Genomic DNA, 24436 nt, shown 5'->3' on the forward strand with positions numbered 1-24436 from the left:
TTCAAGCCCAGTATCATGCAAAAAAAAAAAAAAGCATACTTAATACTACCAGAACCTTTGCCAGGTTACTTAGGTTCTCTCTGTGGCTTAGTTTCTTCCTCTGTATTAAAAGAAAAAGAAAAAGAAAACAGTTCCTTTTCTGTCCTCACACTCATGATGCAGATCAGGTGAGTGCTCAGAACAGCGGCTCATTGTCAGCACGGCCTGCAGCCCAGCTAAGAGCCGAGGCTCACGGCTGTAAAACCTGCAGCCATGCAGACTGAGCTAAGCTTTCTATTCCGACTCGACCCTGAAGGTCTCACAAAGCTTTGTGGCGCTTCCACCCTGGATCGGAACGGCCTTCCTGCTTCGATTTAAAGGAAAGACTCTTTGGCTCCAGCAAAATCTCCCCGCGCCCCGCCCAGGGCCCCAGTCCCGCTCCGTCCCGAGCCCCACAACACGGGGCGTAATGGGACACCGAGCCCGACGGGAGCAGATTCCCGGGCCTGCCAGACCCGGGAGGCTCCAGAGCTGCGTGCCGGGGCGGCCCCAGTGCTCCGCGATGCTCCCCCAGTGCTCCCCCGGTGCTCCCCCGGCGCTCCCCCGGCGCTCCCCCGGCGCTCCCGCGCTCCCCTCCGCCCGGGCCCCGGCCTGGCGGCTGACCGGTCTTGGAGCTGCAGGTCGGGTCGCTCGCGAGGCTCCTCGTAGAAGCTGATGCCCGGGTGCGTGGCCAGGGCCCGCCACAGGAACTCCTGCGTGTACGGCTCCAGAATCAGTGGGAAAGGAGGCACCCGGGTCTCCAGACGACTCCACAGGGCGGGCAGACACAAGCCATCGAGTCCCTCCAGGGCCACCTCGTCCAACAACGACTCCAGCGCGTCCATGGCCGCCTCCGTTGACCGAGCCCCGGGGCGCATGCGCGCCTCGCCGCCGAGGACTACCCGCTCCCGACTCAGTGCACTTGCGCAGAACGATCGGAGGCGCTGGGAGGCGGGTCGGACGCAAACCGGGAGGAGTTCCAGCGCGCCGGAATGACGTCACTCGCGTAGGGGCGGGATTAGGGAGTGGAACCTGGCCGCCATTGGTGGAGAATCCCGCTGTAACCAGGGGAACTGCAAACATTGTAGGGGCCACTTCCGGTCCTAGCACCCGGAACCGCCGCCTCTAGGGATGGACGGTGAGTGTCAGCGGGCCCTACCGGGCGGTCGGCGGTTATTCTCTCGTCCGTCTTGGGTCCTCCCAAGGCGGAATACTAGGCCATAGACCCCTTGGACGGCCATCTGCCCCTTGACGGCCTCCATTCTGAGGGAAAGGGTGGCTTGGGAGTTTAGGGCGGGGAGGGGAGGCGTGGCGGGGCGGTCGTGGACTGGCCACCGTGCCCGGCCATGGTCGCGTGGGAACCCGCTTCTGCACGCACGTTCAGGGGTGGACTCTGCGGAACAGGCTGAGGTCTGCGGATAAGCTGGGAGGCCTTGGCTGTGGGAGTTGACCTGGGGACTCAGGGAGATCAGAGAAGTTTCTTTTTTCCTTCCCCGTGCGTTGGGGGTCAATAACCCACATTCAGAGAGTATGGTTTTGTGCCGGGGACTCGGAACGCGGCCGGCCACACCTGGCCAAGTGTCCTGAGTACTTTGAGGGCACTGTTACAGTGTTTTACAGTGAAGGAAACTGAGCCTCCTTCGAGTTAAGTATCTTGTCCAAAGCCCTACGCCTGCAGCCAGCAAGTGGCAGGATCACTTGAGCCTAGATGCCCCAAGATGACGAGCTGAATGCTGGAGGGGCCCTTCATTCCAGAGCTTGCCAATGCACTCCGTCTACAGGGTCAGGTCTAAGGAGGCCGCGATTGAAAGCCAGCCCCCACCCCATCTGAAAGAAAAAAGTTCCAGCCAATCGTCTTCTTGGATCAAACGTCTTTTTCAAACTATCACTGCAGCCAATCGATCTGCAGCCAGTGGTAATCATGGGCTGCCTCTGAGGGACCCCAGATTAGAACACAGCATCGATGCCGGGCTTCTTTGATGTATCATCCTCTGCAAATGGGAAGTATAATGTCTAGAGACTGCTGTAGTCTGTGGTAGAAACCAGACCTTTTTTGGAGTTGCACTTTTGGCTCTTATATGCAAATATAGGGGGCGGGGCGGGTTTTTTGCGAGGTCCTAGGGTTTGAACTCAGAGTCTCTCACTTGCTAAACAAGAGCTCTACCACTTCATACACACCCTAGTCATTTTTGTTGTGTAGTTTCTCCTCCCTCCCTCTTTCTCCTACCTTCTCTCCCTCTTTCTTTCCTTTCCTTTTGATAGGGTCTTAGTGATTCTGCCGGAGAGGGCCTCAGGCTTTGATCTCTCTCTCTCTCTTTCCTCTACCTCCTGAGTAGCTGGGAGTATAGACACTTACTTGTTCCCCACTCCCAGTGTTTTTAGTTGAACATTCTGTCTTGTGCTAAACGGCACCTTTACCCTCTGTAGAGGGTACTCTGTAGAGTATCTGCAGAGATACTATACAAATGACTTTTGGCATTTTACCCAGTGGAAAGATCAGTGTAAAGTTGCTATCAACAACAGTTCTTAAACCTTTTAGTCCTGCAGTCACCTTTATGCTCTTTCAAGCATAAAAGAACGTGGGCAGGGGGCCTGACTTGAGTGATTGATCACTTGAGCCAGGCTCCAAGTTCACACATGCACACACACAGCGGGGGGGGGGGGAGGTTTGCATGTGTTCCAGTTATGTTTATCAGAAATAAACCCTGGACTCTGCCCCACCCATAGTTCTAACTACTCTGGAGGCTTAGATCCAGAGGATTGACATTTGAAGCTAGTAGGGAAAAATAATCTTTGAGACTCTGTCTTTAAAATAACCAGTAAAAAAAAAAGAACAAAAAAACCAACTGAAGATATGGCTCAAGTGGTAGAGAGACAGACAGCCTGCAAGCTGTGCAAAGCCCTGAGTTCAAACTCAAGCACAACCAAGAAGAGAAAACAACAACACTGAGAAAGGCTTTAGGCAGTTTAATTCATTAAAAAATGACAGCAGACCCATTTACTTCTGGATATAAATAATGGAAACCAGATATACTTCCCACTGCAAGAGTGGTATTGCTTTCTTAAATTTATTCTATGTTTGGCATATAGAAAATAGCTTGAGTCTTATTTTAGCACACCCAACTTTTCATGATAACAAATTTTGCTATTTGAGCTCGTAGTTTATAAATTCCTTTGGTGTGTCTTGCCATTTGACAGGCTATTTAAGCAGCCATTGGTAAACTGGAAAATGTGAAATCAGTAAGTTATGCAAATCCCATTCAAGAGTTGCCATTGGAAGGGTCATTACCTAATATCGATGGCACAGTTAATATCATCCCCTATTTGATTTTTTTAAAGGGAATTTAATTACAGGGAAACTATTAAAGTAGTAGAAACAAGTTTTCCACTTATTTTCACTTGCAAACTTGAATTTAATCATTAGCAACAAATACTCTCAGTACTGTTCGTATTTCCTAGAAGTGATAGGCTCTCTTCATTTGAGAAAATATATACCAAATACCTAATTTTGAATATCCATCACTCATCACTTGTAGGTCATTTAGGTAAAAGTTATTTTAAAAATGCATAGTTATGGGTTGCTATTTTTCAGAAATTTCAGTACTTAAGATTGGATGCTATTGGCTCATGCATATAATCCTAGCTACTTAGATTGCTACATCTGAGAGATTCTGTCTCCAGTTAACCAGCAAAAAACAGGACTGGAGGCAAACCCCCCCAGAAATCTAGCTGCAGACTTCATTCAGGAAGCCTGTGTTGTTCCATTCAGCTGCTCACCATCACTGTTCTGAAAACATCATATAGCCCTGTGAAGGAATCTCTTTGTTTTTAGATTGGTTATGAAAGGAGGCTACTCAGGAGGACGATATCTAAGGATCCCAGTTTGAAGCCATCTCAGTCAGGAATGCCCATGAGACTTATCCCCAACTAACCATCAAGAAATTGGAAATGGAGGTGTAACTGGTAGAGCACCAGCCTTGAGCAAAGAAGCCAAGAGAGAGCCTGAGGCCCTAGCCTTGGCCCAGAGTTCAAACCCCAGTACCAGCATGTGCCCGTGTGCACACACACAAATTGGTTATGAAAGGAATCCTTCAATCTAAGAAAGCATTATTTACCCTAAAATTAGATTTAAGCTGCAGAGAATCCCAATTTCCATTCAAGTTGGTTGGTTTTTTTTGTTTGTTGTGGTCAGTCATGGGGTTTGAACTCTGTACCTGGGTGTTGTCCTTGATCTCTTTTGCTCAAGGCTAGCTAGCGCTCTACCACTTTGAGTCACAGTCCCATTTCCTGTTTTCTGGTGGTTCATTGGAGATTTAGAGTCTCATGGACTTTCCTACCTGAGTTGGCTTTGAACCTCCATCCTCAGCTCTCAGCCACCTGAGTAGCTAGGATTACAGGCATGAGCCACCAGTGCCATCATTCCAAGTTTTAAGAACCATGATTTACCTCAAACATTTATAGGGACATACCTATTGGTTAGAGCAAAATGTGCCTTTATGAATTTTGATTGTAGTCAGCCAGACAAGGCAAGGCTAACCTTACTAGGGCAATGGCTCATTTCCTAAGCTCACAGGAGCATACATGTGGGAACAAGTGACCCCAAACTGGACAAACTGGTTTCTTCTATAAACACTAGAGCAGCTTTTCTCTTGGTTTTGACTTGGGGCCCATCCTGGCTGTCTCTGAAACAGCATGTTTATCGCTCCTGGGTTGGGAGAGGGGCTGTAGTTTGGAATCTTTCAGGTTCGTCTGTGAGCCTTCGTTTTCCTGTCAGTACGAGATGGTGATGCCTGCTTTGTTGAAATCATGTCTGAAAGTGTTTGTACACAGTCTGGCAATCAGGAGAATGTAGCCAAGGTGTGAGTACCTGTAAACCTGCAGGCTTCTCTCAAGCTGCTGGTGGAACAGGAAGACACTTCAGATAAAGCTCTAGGCAACTGTGTGTGTGTGTGTGTGTGTGTGTGTGTGTGTGTGTGTGTGTGTGTGTGTATTGAACATGGGGCCTTGGGATCTTGCTTGGCTTTTCCACTCAAGGCTGCTGCTCTATCACTTGAGCCACAGCTCCACTTCTGGCTTTTTGGTGGTTAATTGGAGATAAGAGTCTCACTTCTCTGCTTGGGCTGGGTTTGAACCATGTTCCTCAGATCTCCTAAGTAGTTAAGGTTATAGGTGTGAGCCACCAGTGTTGTGATCTTTGTAATTGCTCCCTCTTTGTTTAGAATAAAGCCCACATCTACCTTTTTATTTACAGGCTGGCACCTGAGAGAGTGAGCACCCACTGCCTTAGGAAAGTTCACTGCATCAAAGTCAAGCTCCCTCTAGGGAGATGGTTTAGGAAAGAAATTCCATTCAGGTTTGGGGGAACATAATAATTAGACAAAAGTTCAGCACATCAGTATAATTAGAAGGGATTTAAAAATTGTTCACTTGCTTTTGCTGCCCCCAGAGCAAATATTCAATACGTCCCGTTATACTGTTCATTTGCTTAGCAAACTTTCTGGAAGAATTAATAATGACAAGATGAAATTTAGCCTGGCTTGTCCAAATAACTCCAAACTGCAAAATAGACCACGATAGAATCCACAGGGCTGTGCTGTTAGTGTGCTGTCAGTGTGTCATGCCTCTTCTGCCCTTTTGTGCTGTTTGCCCCGGCTCTGTGTCCCCCATCTCTTTTACTATGAAAAATCACCAAGCATTCAGCAGGAAAAGAAAACCTGGGAACCATAGCTCTTCTTTGTTGGCCTTCCTTCCTTCCTTCCTTCCTTCCTTCCTTCCTTCCTTCCTTCCTTCCTTTCCCTCTTTCCTTCCTTCCCTTTCATCCTTCCTTCCTTTCCTTCCTCCAATTCCTTCCTTCCTTCCCTCTTCTTCTCTTCTTCCCTCTCCTGTTCTCTCCTTTCTTCCCTCCCTCTTTGATCTGTCACCCTCCCTCCCTTCCTTCCTCTTTCTTCCCTTCCTTCCTCTTCTTCTTTATTTGCCTCTTTTCTTCTGTTTCCTCCCTCCTTCTTTTCCTCTGTTCCCTTCCTTCCTCACTGCCCACCCCCCCCCCAATCTGGTTTCTTTCTTTGCATTCCACACTGTTGCCTTAGTGGACAGGAGCTTGGCATGCTGTGCGATGCTTGGTTTTTCCTTATGGATTTTGTTCAGGAACTCCACACTATTTCCATGTATTTGTGCATTGGGATCTGGAGATACCAAAGTAAATAGGATTGAATCTAGGTGAAGGCATGTAGAGATTTGTTGTACTATTTTCAGAACTTATCTGAGGCTGGGAATCTTGCATATGCTTATCCAGCACATGCAAGATTCTAGGTTTAATCCCCAGCACATCCACCCATCTTCCCCTCTTAAAAACAAACCTTTCATGCGAAGTTCATTTTTTTTTAATGTTAAAAAAATTTAGGGCTGGGAATGGTTGCTCACACCTATAATCCTTCCTCTCTAATTGAGAAGAGGAGATTTCAAAGATTGCATTTCAAGGCTAGTCATAAGAAAATGTTCATGAGACCCCATCTCATCCAGTGAAAAGCTGAGCATGGTGGTATATGCCTGTCATCCCAGCTGTGCAGGAAATGTTGATAGAAGGACGTTGGTTTGGGCTGGGCTGGGCAAAAGGCCACCCTGTTCAGAAGAAACTAAACTGAAAAGGGCTGGAGTCATGTATGATGCTCAAATGATAAGAGCACTCACCTAGCAAGCTCAAGATCCTGAGTTCAAACCCCAGTACTGAAACAATAAAATCTGAAAAATAGATGTAACAGCAAATGTAAAAGAAGATGAACTTCGTATGAGAGGTTGCAAGCAAAACAACCACCTCCTGGTCGAATCAGCCTGTAGACATGTTTCTTTGGCTCATAACATCAGTTCTGTAATCTCTGAATTAGTTGTTGGCACTGAAACATAGGCAGGTTTCTCCTAAATATCTGATTGTGGTGTTTTCTGGAAACCATCAGTAAAGTCCGGTAGCACAGGACCAGGGTTCTTGGTGGGAATAATTCCTCACTGCGGGGAGGGAAGGGAAGAAGCCTGGCCTGGATGGGTGCTGTCTTTCCATCCCCCCTTCAGAGCCCATCAGACAGCTTCCCTCTGGGTCTGACATTTGTTCAAATCCTGCTCTAGTATTAACTTGGCCAATTCTAAAACACCCATGGACTGTATTTTGTTCTGTACAGTGTTGTCCTATGTGAAAGAGCAGGAGGCTGGCCTCCAGAAGAACGTCCATAGCCTGGTAATAAGACCAGACTGTGAAGATAAATGCCTCCAACCCAACATGGCAGTACCTAGAAGAAAACATTCGTAGGCCAGGGACTCATTCATGGCTCACACCTATAATCCTAGCTACTCAGGAGGCTGAGCTCTGAGGATTGCTGATTGAAGCCAGCACAGGCAGAATACTCCATGAGATACTTCTCTCTCCAAATAAGCACCAAAAGTCAGAAGTGAAGCCGTGTTTCAGGTGGTAGAATGCCAGCCCTACGTGAAAAAACTGTGGGACATTGCCCAGGCCCTGAGTTCAAGCCTCAGTCCCAACCAACACAAAAAAGAAAAATAACACATTTGTAAAACTCATTCCTTTTCCAAAGCACTCTGGCCCACTGCCTTCCTTTGTAAATAAAGTTTTATTGAGACACAGCTATGCCTATCCACATCCCTGTATTGTATGGCTGCTCTCATGCCTTGGCAAAGACTTCATAGCCCACAAAGCCAAAAATACTTCAGTTGGGCCCTTTACAGAGTCAGTTTGCCAACTGCTGCCATGAGGCTGTGCTGTAATCCTGGAGAGCTCAGTCTGGCACTGTGATGATGCTGATTTTACCCAGGACAGCTCGAAGGCAGCAGAGCCAGCACTCAACCCTGTGCCCAGGGCTGAGAATGAGCCTGAGGCCAGGCCTTCCAATTCAGCTGTGGAAGAAGAGGCCAAAGGCCCCAGGATAGAACAATGACCTCTCACCCTTGAGCTCCTGCCTGGGCTCCCAGGGCCAAAGCCCTCTGCTCACCTCTGTTCCTTACTAGGAGAGGACTGAGGTGGAGTGGAGGGATGGAGGGCGTACTGCTAGCTGGAGCTTGGGGCTGTTTGCTGAGCTCCTTCTACAAGAGTAAGAAAGTCTTGCCAGGCACTGGTGGCTCACACCTATAACCCTAGCTTCTCCAGAGGCTGAGATCTGAGGTTTGTTGCTGGAAGCCAGATGAGGCAGGAAAATCCATGAGTTCAAGCCCCCCAACCAATAAAGTCTTGAGCCCCATGTCCTATGAGGTGCAAACACTTGTGGCTCTTGCAGCTGTAACAGTGGTGCATAATCAGATCCCTCTGAATAGAAGTTTCTCTGGGGGAAGCAGTCCCCTAACTCCTGGATCATCATGAAACACTTATTGCCCTGCCCTAAGGTTTTATCCTGGGCTGGGTGAGGTCTGTAGATAAGTCTTTCCATATACAATTTACTGATGAGGCTCATAGTCTTTTCGTATAAATTGTACCTTTGACTTCCAATCAAATAGTTTTGGTTAAATCCAAAAAAGAATAATTAATTAGGCTGGAACTTGAAGGCCAGGGACTTTAATCCTAACTTCTTGGGAAGCTGAGATCGGAGGATCACAGTTTGAAGCCAGCTCAGGCAGAAAAGTATGTGAAACTCTTATCCCCAGGTACCCACCAAAAGGACAGAAGTAGAGGTGCAGTTCGAGTTTTAGAACTTTTAGAAAGTTAGCATTGAGCAGAAGAGCTAAGGGACAATGCCCAGGCTATGAGTTCAAGGTCACACACACACACGGTGACTTCACATAGAAATATGGACTTCTGATGTGGTGGTTCAAGTGGTAGAAATATGGACTTCTTAGGCTCCTCAGCAAGGTGCTTTGGCCATGTTGCCATACAGAACTAAGCAGACCTTGGGCCCGCGCTGGTGGCTGGGCTCCTTCTGGCTTAGGGCTCTGTGCCAGTCATCCAGGGCCTGCGTCTGGCACTGAGTGTATTGGCCTCCCTCAGCAGCTGAGATTTCAACCCTGCCCAAGCCATCTGGCCACCCCTTGGCCAAGGCCTGTTCTTCCTGTGTCCCTGCCTTGCTTGTGCTGTGTTTTCTGCCAGCCGGGCCCTTTCAAATAATTTCAGCCTGCAGACAAGGTGACAGGCACCACACCTGCAACAGCTGTACCTGTGGCCTATACCATTCTCCCTCTGTGAATGTGCCCTCCCCCAGTTCCACTTGGTGTGTGCACATGTGTGTGCTAGTACTGGGGCTTGAACTCAGAGCCTGGGTGCTGTCCCAAGGCTGGTGCTCTACCACTTGGGCCACACTCCTGCTTCAGGCTTTTTTTAGGTAGTTACTTGGAGATGAGAGCCATGGATTTTTCTGCTCCATCTGGCTTTGAGCCATGAACCTCAGGTCTCAGCCTCTTGAGCAGCTAGGATTGCAGGTATGAGCCATCAAGGCCTGGTTCCTCTCATTCATTTGTATGCCTAAGGCCTGGGGCACAGATGGTTGCTGGGTTGACTAAACAGGAAAGAGGCTATTTGTCTCCTGGTGAATTCTTGGCACTTCTCCATAAAGTAGACCAAAATGGTTCTTTGGGCCAAGCTCCCAGAGCCGCTGGCTACCTCTTCCCTTTCCCAGCCATGGTCACTGAGAACAGCCAGTCCAGGATAGAGGATTGAAGCCAGTCCAGGCAGAAAAGTCTCATGGGAGACTCTTATCCTCAATTTACCAACAAGAGGCCAGAATGCAGGTGTAGCTCAAGTGGTAGAGGGCTAACCCTGAGAAAGAAAAAAGAGAGAGAAGACAGAAAGAAAAAGGAAAGAAACCAGAGGCCCAACCTACTAAGATAGATTTGAAAACCCACCTACAATCACAGGTTAGAGCTGGCGGTACTTGACAGATCTGGGCCATCCAATGTTGGGGACCCTCAGGTATCTCATCCCCTTGAGGAAACCCATGCAGGAGTAACAAATCTGGAGGCCTCTGGGCCAGGTAACAAATGATGTCCTGGGCTTAGATTATTTCAGGTGCTGCTCCTTTCAACGTCCAAATGCACACAGGAATACTCTTCAGTTTCAGAAATAAGTCTGCTGATTGTCAATTTCTTTCTTTTGTTGGTTGTGGGGGGCTTGAACTCAGGGTCTGGGTGGTGCCTCGAGCTCTTTTGCTCCAGGCTAGCCCTCTACCACTTTGAGCCATAGCTCTACTTCCAGTTTTCTGGTGGTTCATTGGCAATAAGCGTCTCATAGATTTTCATGTCCAGGCTGGCTTTGAACCTCAACCTCCAGAATAGGTAGGATTCCAAGCATGAGCCACCAGGGCCTGGTGACTGTCAGTTTCTTAAGGCACGTGACCTACTCTGTCTATAAAACTGATAGCCAGGTGCCGAAGTTCCCACCTGTAATCCCATTTTGGAGGCTGAGATGGGAGGATCAAGAGTTCTAGGCCAGTTGGGCTTCATAGGACCCCTTTTCCAACACACACTAGATAATTTTACCTGGCTGTGAGAATTAGATGCCTAAAACCCTCAGGCCAGGACCTGGCATTCAGTGACAGCATTTAACATGTTTCCTATGATGATGATGATGATGATGATGATGATGATGATGATGATGATGGTAGTGGTGCTGATGACAACTCTCAGCTGGACACCTAAGCCTTCATTCTCATTTTTGCTGTGGAGAGAAACTTCTCTGATCCTTGGGGTCAATCTCTGTCTTGACTTGACCTCAGGCCCTTGGAAAAGGTGTGCAGTCTGATGGATACCTCTGCCATCTGGCTGGCTGCTTCCCTCAGCGCCTGCTAACATTAACATGGCCAGGCAAGGTCACAGGCCCCTCATTCACAAGAATCCAGAACTCTGGGGGCTGGGAATATGATCTAGTGGCAAGAGTGCTTGCATCGTATACATGAAGCCCTGGGTTCGATTCCCCAGCACCACATATATAGAAAAAGCCAGAAGTGGCGCTGTGGTTCAAGTGGCAGAGTGCTAGCCTTGAGCAAAAAGAAGCCAGGGACAGTGCTCAGGCCCTGAGTCCAAGCCCAGGATTAGCAAAAAAAAAAAAAAAAAAAAAAAAAGAATACAGAACTCTGGATTATAAAAGTGAGACCTCTCACCCAGCACCAGTGGCTCGTGCCTGTAATCAGAGCTACTCAGAAGACTGAGATCTGAGGATTGAGGTCCAAAGCCAACTAGGCCAGGAAAGTCCAGGTGACTCTTATCTCTAATTAACCAGCATAAAGCCAGAAGTGAAGCTGTGGCTCAAGTGATAGGGTACCAGCATTGAGCAAAACAAGCTAAGGGATAATGCCCAGGCCTGAGTCCGTTCCTAGGACAGATGGACACACACACACACACACACACACACACACACACACACACACGGTAGAGGACTGTCCTCTCCTCCCTGTTCTCTCTTGTGGCTCAGCTCACCAAGCCACTTCCTGATTCGACACTGGGAGCCAGGAACGGAAGTGGGGGGCAGACCTACTGGATTTGGGTGGGGGTGGGGGTGTTTAATTATGGCTTCTTGTATTATTGGGACTGGAACCTGGATTTTGCTATTCAAGAGCCATACCCCTGCCCTTTTGTTTGTACTTTTAGTTTAGAGACAGCCTTTTTAATTTTTTTTGTCAGTCATGGTGCTTGAACTCTGGGCCTGGGCACAGGCTGTCCCTGAGCTCTTCAAAGCTAGCTCAAAGCTAGCCACAGTGCCACTTCCAGTTTTCTGGTGGTTAAGTGGAGATAAAGAGTCTCACGGACTTTCCTGCCCAGGCTGGCTTCTAACCACAACCCTCAAATCTCAGCCTCCTGAGTATAGGATTACAGGTGTGAGCCATTGGCACCTGGCTTAGAGATAGTCTTAACTAACTTTACTTGGGCTGGTTTGGAGCTTTGATCTTCCTGCCTAATTCTCTGAGTTGCCAGGATTATAGGCATGTGTCAACATGACCAGTTTTTGAATTCTGCTAGGGTTTGAACTCAGGATTTTATACCTGTTAAGCAAGCACTCTACCACTTGTGCTGCTCTACCAGCCCCAAATCTGACTTCTTTCTGTGTGCTGGTACTGGGTTTAACCTCAAGGCCTGGGCACTGTCCCAGAGCTTTTTTCTCAAGGCAAGAGCTCTGCCACAGGAGCCACAGCTCCACTTTTGGCTTTTTCTGTGCTTAATTGGAGATAAGTGTCTAACAGACTTTCCTGTCTAGTTGGCTTTGAACCTCAATCCTCAGTTTCCGCCTCCTTTGAATAGCTAGGATTATAGGTGTGAGCCACTGGTGCCTTGGCTGTTTTGTTTGCTTTCTTTGTGTGTGTGTGTGTGTGTGTGTGTGTGTGTGTGTGTGTGTGTGTGTGTGTGTGTGGTCAGGGGTCAGTCATGGGGTTTGAATTCAGGGCCTGAGCACTGTCTCTGAGCTCTTTTAGCTCAAGGCTAGCACTCTACCACTTTGAGCCACAGCGCTACTTCTGGTTTTCTGGTGGTTAATTGGAGGAAAGAGTCTCATGGACTTTCCTGCCTGGGCTGGCTTTGAACTGCGATTTTCAGATCTCAGTCTCCTGAGTAGCTAGGGTGACAGGTGTAAGCCACTGGCTTCCTGCTCCTTGTTTTGCTTTCTTGAGACAAGTTCTCACCCTGCCACCTGTTGTAGGGAGTACAGCTGATGCCACCTTGATTAGGGAAACATGGTAGGAAATGCTGGGGGCAGTAGATAGGTCAACCTGTCCCCAAAATTCTGCTTCTGTAAATGGCTTGCTTAACTCATTTGTTGCTTGCTCCACCCCCTGCGTCACCCTTCTACATCTGTGAACTTATTGCGAGATCTATCCCCCTGCGTCAAGCCCCTACATCTGTGCTATGCTTTTACCTTTATAAACCCCAATTTGAGGATTGCTCGGGGTCACGGTGTTAGCACCCGAGTCTGCACTGTGTTCCTGGCCGGTCAGCCCACTTTTCACTGTCGCTGTTCAGCTCCTGAGTCTGTGCTGCTTTATGCTTCCCCAGTAAACCCATCTTTTTGCTTGAGACTGTCTCTGAGTGGTGGACACTTGGAGGGACGGGGAATCCCCTCCCTTAAACCCGTAACATTTCTAGCCCCATAACACCACCCAGACTAGCCTCAGCTCTTGAACCTCCTGCCTCCAGCTTCTGAGTGCTACGATTCCAGGCATGCACTACCCCACCCAGCTCTGCTTCCTTTGGATTCTGAAAACCCTCTTGGATGACTTCCCTTATGTTTTCAAGGCCACTTAGCAGAAGGTTGTGGTGAGGGTGCAGATGCTCTAAAGGCACTTGAACATGGATGCACGTGTGTTTTCTCCAGTGCAGAGTCAGCCCCTGTGCTGTGTAGTGAGCTGGGGTGGGAGCAGGAGGCAGGATGGGTCTAGGAGCTTCGGTGATGAATGGAATATAGACTCACATCCATTCTGGGCTAGGAAGTACGTTGTCACCCAGGCCACTGATTAGATTACAGAAGTGTGGCATTTACTTAGCCTTACTATTTCAAATGGAAAGGAATCAATATTTTCCAATTATCTCCAATAGAGTATCAAACTTACTGTGTTGTATTTCCTTTTGCCATCCCAGAGAGCTGGGGAAAGGGTGAGGAAGGCACAGTCTGTCTGAGAAGGGATGAAGTCTTCACCGCCATTCATAATCGAGCCTGCTATCCCTTCTGGCTTGTCCATTCATGGATGGGAGACCCATCCATGGTCTGCGGTGCATGGGGGGCTGCATTCTCTGCACCCTCCCAGGTGTGAGGGAAATGGTCAAATTAACGCTGTGAAGATTAAAGGGGAGCTAAGGGCAAGTTCAGGAGGGGGAGGCAGGTTTGTTTAAGCTGAGAGCTGATTGATGGAGGAGTTTGGCAATTCCAGGAGATGGCAGTGCTCTGGGAAGGGGGAATGTAGCCTGCCTAGACCCTGGTGCAGATAGGAGATCAGAGAGGAGAAAGATGTGTGAGATGCAGGGTGGGGGGGGGAGGTGGGGAGTCTAAACTTGGGGGGTGGATCCCAGATAATAGCAGAGCCCAAGGGCTTGGATTCTTGCTACACCAGGACGTGTTTTGGGATCAAGCAGGCAGGGCTTGGTTTTATCAACCTGATCTTGCTAGGTAGCCCATGTTAGACATTAACTTGCCTCAGCTCCCTCTGCCCTGTGCTGAGATTATAGGCAAGCACTACCACATCTGGCCTGATATGGTTTTATTTTCATTTGGCACCCATGGTTTTTATCTATCTGTTTTCAGTGCTGAAGATGGACCCTAGGACCTTATACATGCTGGGCAACCAGACTACCACTGAACCACACCCCCAATTTCTCCTTCTTCTTCTTCTTATTTTATTTTATTTATTTATTTATTTTTGCCAGTCCTGGGCCTTGGACTCAGGGCCTGAGCACTGTCCCTGGCTTCTTTTTGCTCAAGGCTAGCACTCTGCCACTTGAGCCACAGCGCCACTTCTGGCCATTTTCTGTATATGTGGTGCTGGGGAATCGAACCCAGGGCTTCATGTATACGAGGCAAGCGCTCTTGCCACTAGGCTATATCCCCAGCCCACACACCCCCAATTTCTATTTGGCCACCTTGGGAAAAAAATCCAGGCTACGGAATTAGCTTGGTGATAGACAAGACAAACAGACTGACAGATAAGGCAGCTATTGGAAAAGATGAAAAAGAAAAAAGTAAGGCAGCCTAGTGGCTCACTACTCAGGAGGTTGAGATATTAGGATCACGGTTTGAAGCCAGTCTGGGCAAGAAATCCCATGAGATTAACCACCAAAAAAGCCAGAAGTGGAGACATGGCTGAAATGGGTAGAGCACTTGTTTGAGCAAAAGAGCTAAAGGACAGTGCCCAGGTCCTAAGTTCAAGTGTGTATACGTACGCGCACATGTACACATGTGTACGCATACATGGACAAGCGTGGCAAGTTATAAATAACCATTTCTAGTTACCAGCTGTTTTTGGGGTATGAAAGGAAGGCTTTACTGGGGGTAACCAAGTTGTAAACAGGGCCCTGGGAGTTGGATTTCCATGACCAGTGCAAAGTGAGAGTAATGGGAGTGCTGTTCCAAGCTTTCCAAGGCGGCCCAGACCTGTCTGGAGACACAGTCTGGAGGATGCGGGGAGCCTAGCTGCAGAGCCAGCCTCTCCCTGGCTGTCAGACCTGCTCTCCTAGACTGAACCTCTGCAATTTTGATGGGAGGTCCTTAAAGAAAGAAGCCAACTGAAAAGGGAGTCTATGCTGTCAAAGTAGACATAGTTGCTGGGCACCCGTGGCTCACACCTGTAATCCTAGCTACTCAGGAGGCTGAGCTAAGATCATGGTTGAAAGCCACCTTGAGTGGAATGGCCTGTGAGACTCTTCAACTCACTAGCAGAAAGCTGTGACTCAAACAGTAGAGCACTAGCCTTGAACACAAAAGCTCAGGGACAATTCCCAGGCTCTTAAGTTCAAACTCTAAGGCCAGCACAAAACAAAACCCTGAAGCAGCCCTGCAGCCCACCTTGCCCCTATCCTGTCACTTTCCTCCGCACTTGATCTGCACATTTACAAACACAGTGGGTAGATTTGGGGGTGCTTCTGCTCATGACCTGAAGAGGGGTACATAGGCAGGCAGGCAATGGGTAAAGCACCCTGAGTACCAGGATAGCAGCCAGGCTGACTCAGATCCTTCCCGTCCTCACAGTGTGGTCTTGGGTAGCTTACTTTACTTCTCTGAGCCAGCAGAATTGTAATTGTAGTTGAAAGTGGGAGATACTATCACAGGGGAAGTATCTGCCGGAGGCCGGTAGGCTATCAGCGTTAGCCTTGGACTCCTGCCTCTCCTATGACTGGTCTCCGCTAGGCTGTGCTTTTCCCCTTTCTCCTTTGCCTTCCTTATCTTATCTAGACATTTCTTAAAACCTGCACCCTCAAGTAAAAATCCCAGGTTACCCGGAGGCTGCTGGTCTCACTAAGAAACTGTTGTTTCAATTTAGGGAAACTTTTTTTTGTCCTCTGATCTTATCTCATACATTACAGATCCATCTCTCTAAAAGATCCTGCATTCTCTTCCATGAGGCCCTGAGGGTTGTAGAGATCACTGTCTCTGTTTGACAGACTCTGTGTTCCCTCTGGGCCTGGGAGGGGAAAGTTGACTGCATTTCTTCTCATCCTCCCGGTTATTTTGTTGTTAATTGCTTTTAATAGTTGTACTGGAGCTTGAACTCAGGGCCTGGGCACTGTCATTTAGCTTTTTACACTCAAGGCTGGGGCTCTACCACTTGAGCCATACCTTCAGCCCAGCTTTTCTCTGGTTAATTGGAGATGGAGTCTCACTTTTCTGCCCAGGCTGTCTTTGAAACATCATCCTCAGATCTCAGCCTCCTAAGTAGGTAGGATTATATAGGCATGAGCCACTGGAGCCCAGCTTCCTTGGATGGTTAATATGTTGCTATTTTGTTTGTTTGTTTGTTTTTTGAATAAGAAATAGATTTAAATAGATCATTCAAAAATGAAAACAATATAGGGCTGGGATGTAGCTCAGTGGGAAGCATTTGCCTAGCAAGGGTAACATCCTGAGTTTGATCCCCAGTATCAAAATAGAAAAGACAAAAAAAAAAAGGAACACCACCACCCCCCTCCCCCCCCCGTTTAAAAAATGGAAATGGGCTGGGAATGTGGCTTAGTGGTAACGTGCTTGTCTAGCACGCTAGCCCTAGGTTCGATTCCTTACCTCCACATAAACAGGAAAAACTGGAAGTGGTGCTGTGGCTCAAGTGGTAGAGCACTAGCCTGGAGCAAAAGCAACTCAGGGACAGTGCGCAGGCCCTGAGTTCAAGCCCAGGACTGGCAAAAACAAAAAGGAAACAATATAAAGTGTAGTATATGAAGAGAGGCGTGAGGTTAGTCGCTGAAGCTGGGAGGGCCTGGCTTGCCATTGCCGATGACTGGTGGCTGCCTGGGGCTCGTGTTCAGTCTGTGGAGTTGGTCCTGCACAGTGGCTCCCAGCAGAGATGCTGACAGCCATGTCATCTCCCAGCTCCTGGGAGGAGCGGCTGCAGACCTCTGCCAGTGGCCAGTGCAGATGGGATGCCTGCCACGGAAATGATGTTGCAGAGGCAGAAAAAGCAGGTGCCCCGGGAACCCTCACATGGAGACATCGCAGGAAATAAGTTGCCCCCCTGGGGGACCAGGGTGTCCTTTAATCTGCACCCATGGGATGGGGAAGGGGGCAAGGATGGGTGGGGGTTGTTCTCCCAGCCATCCTGGCTCCAAAGCCTGGCAGGAGGGAGTGGCCCCTGTGAAGCCTGTCTCTCCTCGCCTGGTTTTTCACGCCCAGTGCCGCTCCCCATCTGCTGAGGAAGCCATCTGGCAGGCAGGCACAGGCCTCCCTCAGGGAAGTGTTTCTTCTAATCTCTTTATCCATGGCTTGGAGCCCACAGCACAGTGAAAGAGGCATCCCAGAAAGAGTTCAGAAAGGAAGAGGGGCTCCAGCACATGTTGCCCCTCTCCCACCTGATCACGGTGCTGGATTCCAGCTCAGGACCTCCAGCCCTCCTTTAGCTTCTTCATTCCCAGCTGGTGGCCCCACCATTTGAGCCACAATTCTACTTTTTTTTTTCTGCTTAATTGGAGATAAGAGTCTCATGGGCTTCTCTGCCCAGGCTGGCTTCAAACTGTGCCTCTCAGCCTCCTGAGTAGCTGGGATTCCAGGCATGAGCCACAGGCTCCTGGCTGCTGCACATTCTTGATCTGCCTTTATTCTCCTATGAAACTTTGGTGACCTAGCTGAGGGCCAGAGAATGGACGCCTCATGGTTAGGAGAGCTGATTAGCAAGTTTTCATGATAACTTCTGGGAGGTGGTGGCCAGCACCCTCATTGCATAGAGTAGTGGGAAGGAGTGAGTTGATGTATATACTGAGCCTGGAGCCCAGGTCATGCCACCCCTTCACTGAAGGTAAGCTCCATGGTAATGGTAACTGGGATGATGGTAATAATGGTGATGATGAAGGTGAAGATGGTGGTGGTGGTGATGGTATTGGTAAAGATAATGGAGAAGGTAGTGATGATGATGAATGGAGCTGTGGTTCAAATAGTTGAGACTCTCCCTAGCAAACATGAGGCCCTGCGTGCAACCCTCAACAGCCCCAAAATCCCCTCTGTAAGGTTAGCCAGAAAGGGAACCTGCTACATGGTTCAGGCAGAAAGGAGTTTATTGGGGGGGAAAACAAACTGTCAGCCTACAAAAGATGGAGGCATGGGGAGACAGAGGGGAAGGAAGAAGGGGAAAAAAGAGAAAAGAGCGGGGACTGTGTTGAGCCGGATTATATAGGAAAAGATGGGAGATATGGCCAGGTGGATTAGATGTGAACTCAGAGAAAGAGGTAACTGCCTCCAGCTGTGCCAGTTACCTAGGTAACTCAGGTACTGGGTGCAGATTTAAACAGGTTGGGGGGGCATCAGCATGGAGCTCTCCTGGAGGTGGACCTTACATTCTTCCCTTTTAATAAGTATGAAAAAGGGCACCAACTCTCTGACTACTTACTGCTGGCAAGGGGCGTCGACATTAGGGGCAAAAGGCAGAGATGTGACCCTTCTGGGAGAAGGCAAGCAGAGGCTATCCCTTGGTGGTCCTAGAAGAAGTCTCATGAGGCAGGGGCTGTAACTTATTAGGAGTTGACCACAAATACTTGTCGAGTTATTTCTCTAAAACTGCCCACTTTTTCCTTTGGCTTGTAGAGTAGATCAAACCCAGAATGGCTAGCCTTTGAGAGGAAACCAAGAAGGGGATCCCTGGAACCCAGCCCGTGTTGCACACTCAAGGGCACAAGCCAAAAAGGTTGGGCTATTGAGACTGATTTTCTAGCCTAGGAAGCGTTTTGACTTCATGGAGTAGTCTGTTGAGGACATAGGCATTCATAAGGACATAGATGAGGGTCCATAAGGACTTTGATGGGGGTCCACAAGGACATAGACAGGGGGTCCGCAAGGACATAGAGTCAAATTCTCGATGCAGGCATCCCTGAAATGAGAACAGACTGGCCAAAAAGGCATCAGGAGTCACTCTGGTGTGGTCAAAAAGAGGACCTGTAGGTGTAAGTCACTCACTAGACATAGAGAGGAGATGGTGTGGTGGATGGGTAGCCAGCAATGGCCCGAGGTGAGGCTCCTCCGGCTTTTGGCAGTTTGGTCCAAGGAGGGGCAGTTAAGGAGGTGGATTAACCCTCAAAAGAGCAGAGAGGAGGGGATCATCCAGCGACTCCTGACTCTGTCCCCTCCTGAGTCATGGTACCAGATGTAAGGTTCACCGGAAAGGAAACCCACCACATGGTTCAGGGAGAAAGGAGTTTATTGGGGGAAAAGCAAACTGCCAGCCCACACAAGATGGACACGTGGGGAGACAGAGGGGAAGAAAGAAGGGGAAAAGAGCAAGAGTAAGAGAGAAAAGGAAAGAGCAGGGACAGTGTTGAGCCAGATTATATAGGAAAAGGTGGGAGATATGACCAGGTGGATTGGATCTGACCTCAGAGAAGGAGGAGGTAACTGCCTCCAGGTGTGCCAGTTATCTAGTTAACTCAGGTACTGGGTACAGACTTAAACAGGTAGGAGCATCTGCATGGAGCCCTCCCAAAGGGTGGACCTTACACTCTCAAAACAAAAATGAACAGCTAGGCACTGGTGGCTCATGCCTATAATCCTAGCTAGTCAGAAGGCTGAGATCTGAGGATCATGGTTCAAAGGCAGCCTGAGCAGGAAAGTCCAAGAGACTGTTTTTTGGATTTTTTTTGGCCAATCCTAGGGCTTGAACTCAGAGCCTGGGCATGGTCCCTGAGCTTCTTTTGCTCAAGGCTAGCATTCTACCACTTGAGCCACGGCACCATTTCTGGCTTTTTCTGTTTATGTGGTATGGAGGAATTGAACCCAGGGCTTTATGAATGCTAGGCAAGTACTCTACCACTAAGCCACACTCCCAGCTCTCCACCCCCCAGAGACTCCTATTAACTACCAGAAAACCAGAAGTGGTGCTGTGGATTAAAGTTGTAGAGTGCTAGCCTTGAGCAAAATAGAGGTCAGGGATAGCACCCAGGCCCTCAGTTCAAGCCCCATGACCTACAAAAAAAAAAAAAAAAAAGCAAAGCAAAAAACAAGATAGTAGTGATGGTGATGATGATAGTAATGGTGGCAGTTAGGTGCTCCCTGAGCAGTGACACTTCCAATGACTTCCAATGTACATTTTTGTGATCAGGAGCAAGCCGTTTAATTGCTTACTCTTGATTTGTTTCTCATCTCTTCTGTGTTTTTTTGGGTTTGTTTTTTTGCCAGTCCTGAGGCTAGAGCTCAGGGCCTGAGCACTGTCCCTAAGCCTTTCTGTGCTCAAAGCTAGTGCTCTACCACTTGAGCCACAGTGCCACTTCTGGCTTTTTCTGTGTATGTGGTACTGAGGAGTCGAACCCAGGGCTTCATGCATGCTATGCAAGCGTTTTACCACTAAGCCACATTCCCAGCCCTTTGATTTTGTTTTTGATCGATGAGAACTGTATTGTTCATCTAAAGCAAGAGTATTCAATTATTAGCACTAAGAACAAAATAAAAAGCAAGAGCTAGCAAGCTACAGTCTGTGGCCCACGCCTGGCCTGCACATCTATGGCCTCTCCTGTCCAGCAAGGGGAACTTCCTCGGGAGTCTGAAGATGCCTGGGTACTGGGGCCCACCCCTTCAGCAGCCCAAAGGGACTCAAGCAGGCTTGAATGTGGAAAAGAGTTCTGGTAGGGGTTACTTAGAAAACACTGGACCCTGCCTGGGCCCGGGGCTCTCCAGAACTCCTCTCCTGAACCACCAACTCCCATCTACCAAACCCTCCCTTTATGTGGCTCTAGGTCCACATCAGCATTGTGGACTAGAGCGCCACCTAAGGTCAGAACAGCGACAACTACAGGCCACAAGGAGGATACAGAGCCTGGGGACCCGCTTGGGTGCCATCAGTTCTTGCTCTTATGGGGCTCTGACTTTGGCAGACACTGTTCCACTGGGGGAAGAAGGGCTTGTGCTGCAAGTAGATTGTGAGTTACTCTGGCTAGGAGCCACTGGACTGCTACAGTTTGTAGCACCTTACTTACAGTGTGAATAATTAAGAACATCCTGAAACAATACTTTGTGTATGCGTTTTGTATGTGTGTACCAGTACTAGGGCATGAACTCAGAGCTGGGTGGGGCACTATCCTTGAGCTTTTGTGCTCAAGACTGGTGCTCTACCACTTGAGCTTTTGGGGTTTTGTTGTTATTGTTTGTTTGGTAGTTAGTTGGAGATAAGAGTCTCATGGACTTTACCTGCCTGGGCTAGCTTTGAAGTGTGATCCTCAGACCTCAGCCTCCTGGCATGAGTCACCAGTGCCTTCTGCATGTGGATTTTTATCACAGAGTCTACATTTGCATTTGCTCAGGATTTGAGTCCACATACTAGTCTATGATGGACGTTGAAGTGTCCTGTGTATTTAAGTCTCCTTGTCAAGGGTGGTTTTGACATGGACTTTCCCCTTGCCTGTTGGCCTCAGACATTAACATCCATGTCTCCTCTCTCTCACAACAGTAGCAGTGAATATCATCTACATAGAGCAGAGGAAAATGGAAATGTCGCCCCCAATCACAGAGGAGAAACCTAAGGCCCAGGAAGCTTTGTGATCACCAGTGGAAGAACAGTATTATATTTACAAAAGCCCATCGCATTGCTTTCTCTTTACATCCTCCCAGACACACATCCATTCTCTAAAACAAGGAGCGTTTCCATCAGGCCTTATTTACGGCCTCAGAGCTGAGGCAAGCAGGTCACCTTGTGAAATGCAGAGGAATAGCACATATTGATAGGAATGTCAACTTCTTCCACTCGCCTTGCTGAGATGTGGTGAGGATAAATGAGAGGCAGGGAGGAAGAGGGGCAGAGGTCAAGGGCAATCACCAGACTGTGCAGGAGGCGCTAGCCGTCTGCAGGAGGCGGAGGCTCCAGGGTATGAGGCTGGGGCCAGGCAGCCTCCTAGGGAGGTAAGGTAACAAATGCTCATAATTAGAGCGAATTATCTTCCTTGGAAAATAAGCAAATTATTTTCCAATTTAATGAATAAAGACGCTTCTAATGAGCTCCAGTAGAGAGATCTGCTTTCAAATTTCACTAGTTTAAGCTCTGTATGCTGTGTATTCCTATTTTGTTTTTTATGTTCCACCTTCATGGTTTATTTTACTGTCTTCGTATGATGGCATTTTAGGAGATGAGATACAAACACTGAGATGATTCAGATAAACACTTTTTTTCCCTTGTGCCAAGATTAAGGCTTTCACTGAGAGCCTGAGTGCTGTCCCTTAGCTTCTTTTGCTCAAGGCCAGTGCTGTGCCACTTGAAGCCACAGCTCCACTTGTGCCTTTTTTTCCTTTTTTCTTTTTTGTGGTTAATCAGAGGTAAGAGTCTCACAGACTTTTCCTGCATGGGCTGGCTTTGAACCTGGACCTTCAGATCGTAGCCTCCTGAGTAGCTAAAATTACAGATGTAAGCCATCGGTGACTGGCTAAATGTTCATTTCAAACAAACAAAACATCTGGGGTAACTGGCCCAGAGAGATCCTGTGCCTTACCCAAGGGACCACAGCTGATCTGCTCTGCCATCTTCTGGGACTGGATCCCTCGCTGTGGGCATGACCAACGAAGGAAGGGCCTTGCCAGATTGGTACCACTGCCTAGACAGGCTCTGCTTACCTCCTGTGCCCTCCCCTTCCTGCAGCTCACCCACCCCAGTGCCGCTCCTGTAGGGGAGGTAGCCTGGTCCAGCCCCTTGTAGTCCCTTCCACTTGTGTGTGGGGACTATGAATGGGTTGTTGTCCATAACCAGCCTTTGGGTCCACTTTGCTTCCTCAGGCAGACAGCCGGAGTGGGGTGCCTGAGGTGGTGGAGCTGTTCTCTAGCTCTTGCTCTAGAGCATCAGGAATCACAAGGCCTTCATCAATCTGATCTCCTGATCCCCAGACCTTGGCTCTTTTGGTTGGTTTGTTTTGTTTGTGTATTTAAATTAAGCTTTCACATGAGAGCACTTTCATTTTTTATTTTTTTAATTAAATTTTATTAACAAGGTGATGTACAGAGTGGGTACAGTTACATAATAAGGTAGTGAGTACATTTCTTGTCTTATTTGTTATACCCCCCCCTCATTTTTCTTTCCCTTCTCTAGTTCAGATAAGCATATATACAATATCCAGTGTACCAAAATCATATAGAGTAACCACATGGGGTACGCCAGAGGAAATTCACCTAGTACATTAAACATAACAACAATAAAATCTTCCTATTTCCGTCTCTTGGAATTCATTTTGCTTAGCCACATGAGAGCACTTTTAAACCTATAGCAAAACAAAACAGACGGTTCCCATTCATCCCCATCCACACCACAAGCCCTTCTATCGATACCCCACATCATAGGGGCATATTGGCTTGGGCTCTTTCTCATCTCTAAATCCTAGGCTCTTTGTCTAGCATGTGTGTGCTGGTACTGCCGTTTGAACTCAGGGCCTCATGGTCTTGCTTAGCTTTTTTGCTCAAGGCTGATACTCTACCACTTGAGTCAGCCAACCTCCAGTTCCTCTTTTTTTTTTAATTTTTGTTGTCAGTACGGGGGCTTAAATTCAGGGCTCTGGATTCTTGGCTTGGCTTTTTTACTCAAGACACTAGTCTCTACCACTTGAACCACAGCTCTACATGCATCTGTGCACGTGTATACACATACACACACACACTCACACACAAAACTATACACAGGTTCATGTGCAGTTGTAAGTGGTTTTCTCTGCATCACACAAAGTCAATTTCACATCCATTCCTTCTGTCCTGACATCCTTCAGTCTCTGTGAGTCTACCCCCAAGCAGCCGGGGATTAGTCCTGCCTACCCTCTTTCCACTCTGCCTCTAGGAACCCATCCCAATTCCTGGGGTCTGCAATTCTGATTGGCTGGGGCTAGGTCAGGAGGAAGAAGTCCATTTCCTGTTCAATATACTGAGAGCTCAGGTATGTGTCTTGGGAGACTCAGTCCCCACTACCTGCCTCTCCATGGCTACTTTTTTTTTTTTTTTTTTTTTTTTTTGCAGTCATGGGGCTTGAACTCAGGGCCTAAGCACTGTCCCTGGCTTTTTGCTCGACTAGCACTCTACCACTTGAGCCACAGCGCCACTTCTGACTTTTTCTATATGTGTGGCACTGAAGAATCAAACCCAGGGCTTCATGTATGCTAGGTAAGCGCTCTACCACTAGGCCACATTCCTAGCCCCTGGGCTACCTTTTTGCTCCTGTCTCTGAGTACTCTTTGCTCATGTGATATCACATTATCATAAATGACTACCTGCGAGTGTCATTGGGCAGCTTAGAAGATACAATTACAGGGCTGGGGATATAGCCTAGTGGCAAGAGTGCCTGCCTCGGATACACGAGGCCCTAGGTTC

General features: G+C 48.3%; 2 protein-coding genes across 10 annotated transcripts in view; one reads left to right on the forward strand and one right to left on the reverse strand.

Annotated features, from left to right (window-relative positions):
- The window catches only part of Gtf3c1 (general transcription factor IIIC subunit 1), a 53858-nt gene extending 52926 nt beyond the window's left edge, over nucleotides 1-932 (reverse strand). For all 5 annotated transcript variants that reach the window (XM_048333309.1, XM_048333311.1, XM_048333310.1 and 2 more), the window contains exon 1: nucleotides 643-932. In XM_048333309.1, coding sequence (XP_048189266.1) covers nucleotides 643-896 — 254 coding nt within the window. In that variant the 5' untranslated portion in view covers nucleotides 897-932. The remainder of the gene's footprint in view (nucleotides 1-642) is intronic.
- Nucleotides 933-1055: 123 nt separating this feature from the next.
- LOC125340637 (katanin interacting protein) overlaps nucleotides 1056-24436 on the forward strand; it is a 109918-nt gene continuing 86537 nt past the window's right edge. For 4 of the 5 annotated variants that reach the window (XM_048332381.1, XM_048332382.1, XM_048332386.1 and 1 more), the window contains exon 1: nucleotides 1056-1156. In XM_048332381.1, the coding sequence (XP_048188338.1) occupies nucleotides 1150-1156 (7 nt within the window). In that variant the 5' untranslated portion in view covers nucleotides 1056-1149. The remainder of the gene's footprint in view (nucleotides 1157-24436) is intronic. The other variant, XM_048332383.1, reaches the window with a different exon arrangement.

The sequence above is a fragment of the Perognathus longimembris genome, chromosome 23 (genome assembly GCF_023159225.1).
Source record: "Perognathus longimembris pacificus isolate PPM17 chromosome 23, ASM2315922v1, whole genome shotgun sequence".
Taxonomy (NCBI): domain Eukaryota; kingdom Metazoa; phylum Chordata; class Mammalia; order Rodentia; family Heteromyidae; genus Perognathus; species Perognathus longimembris.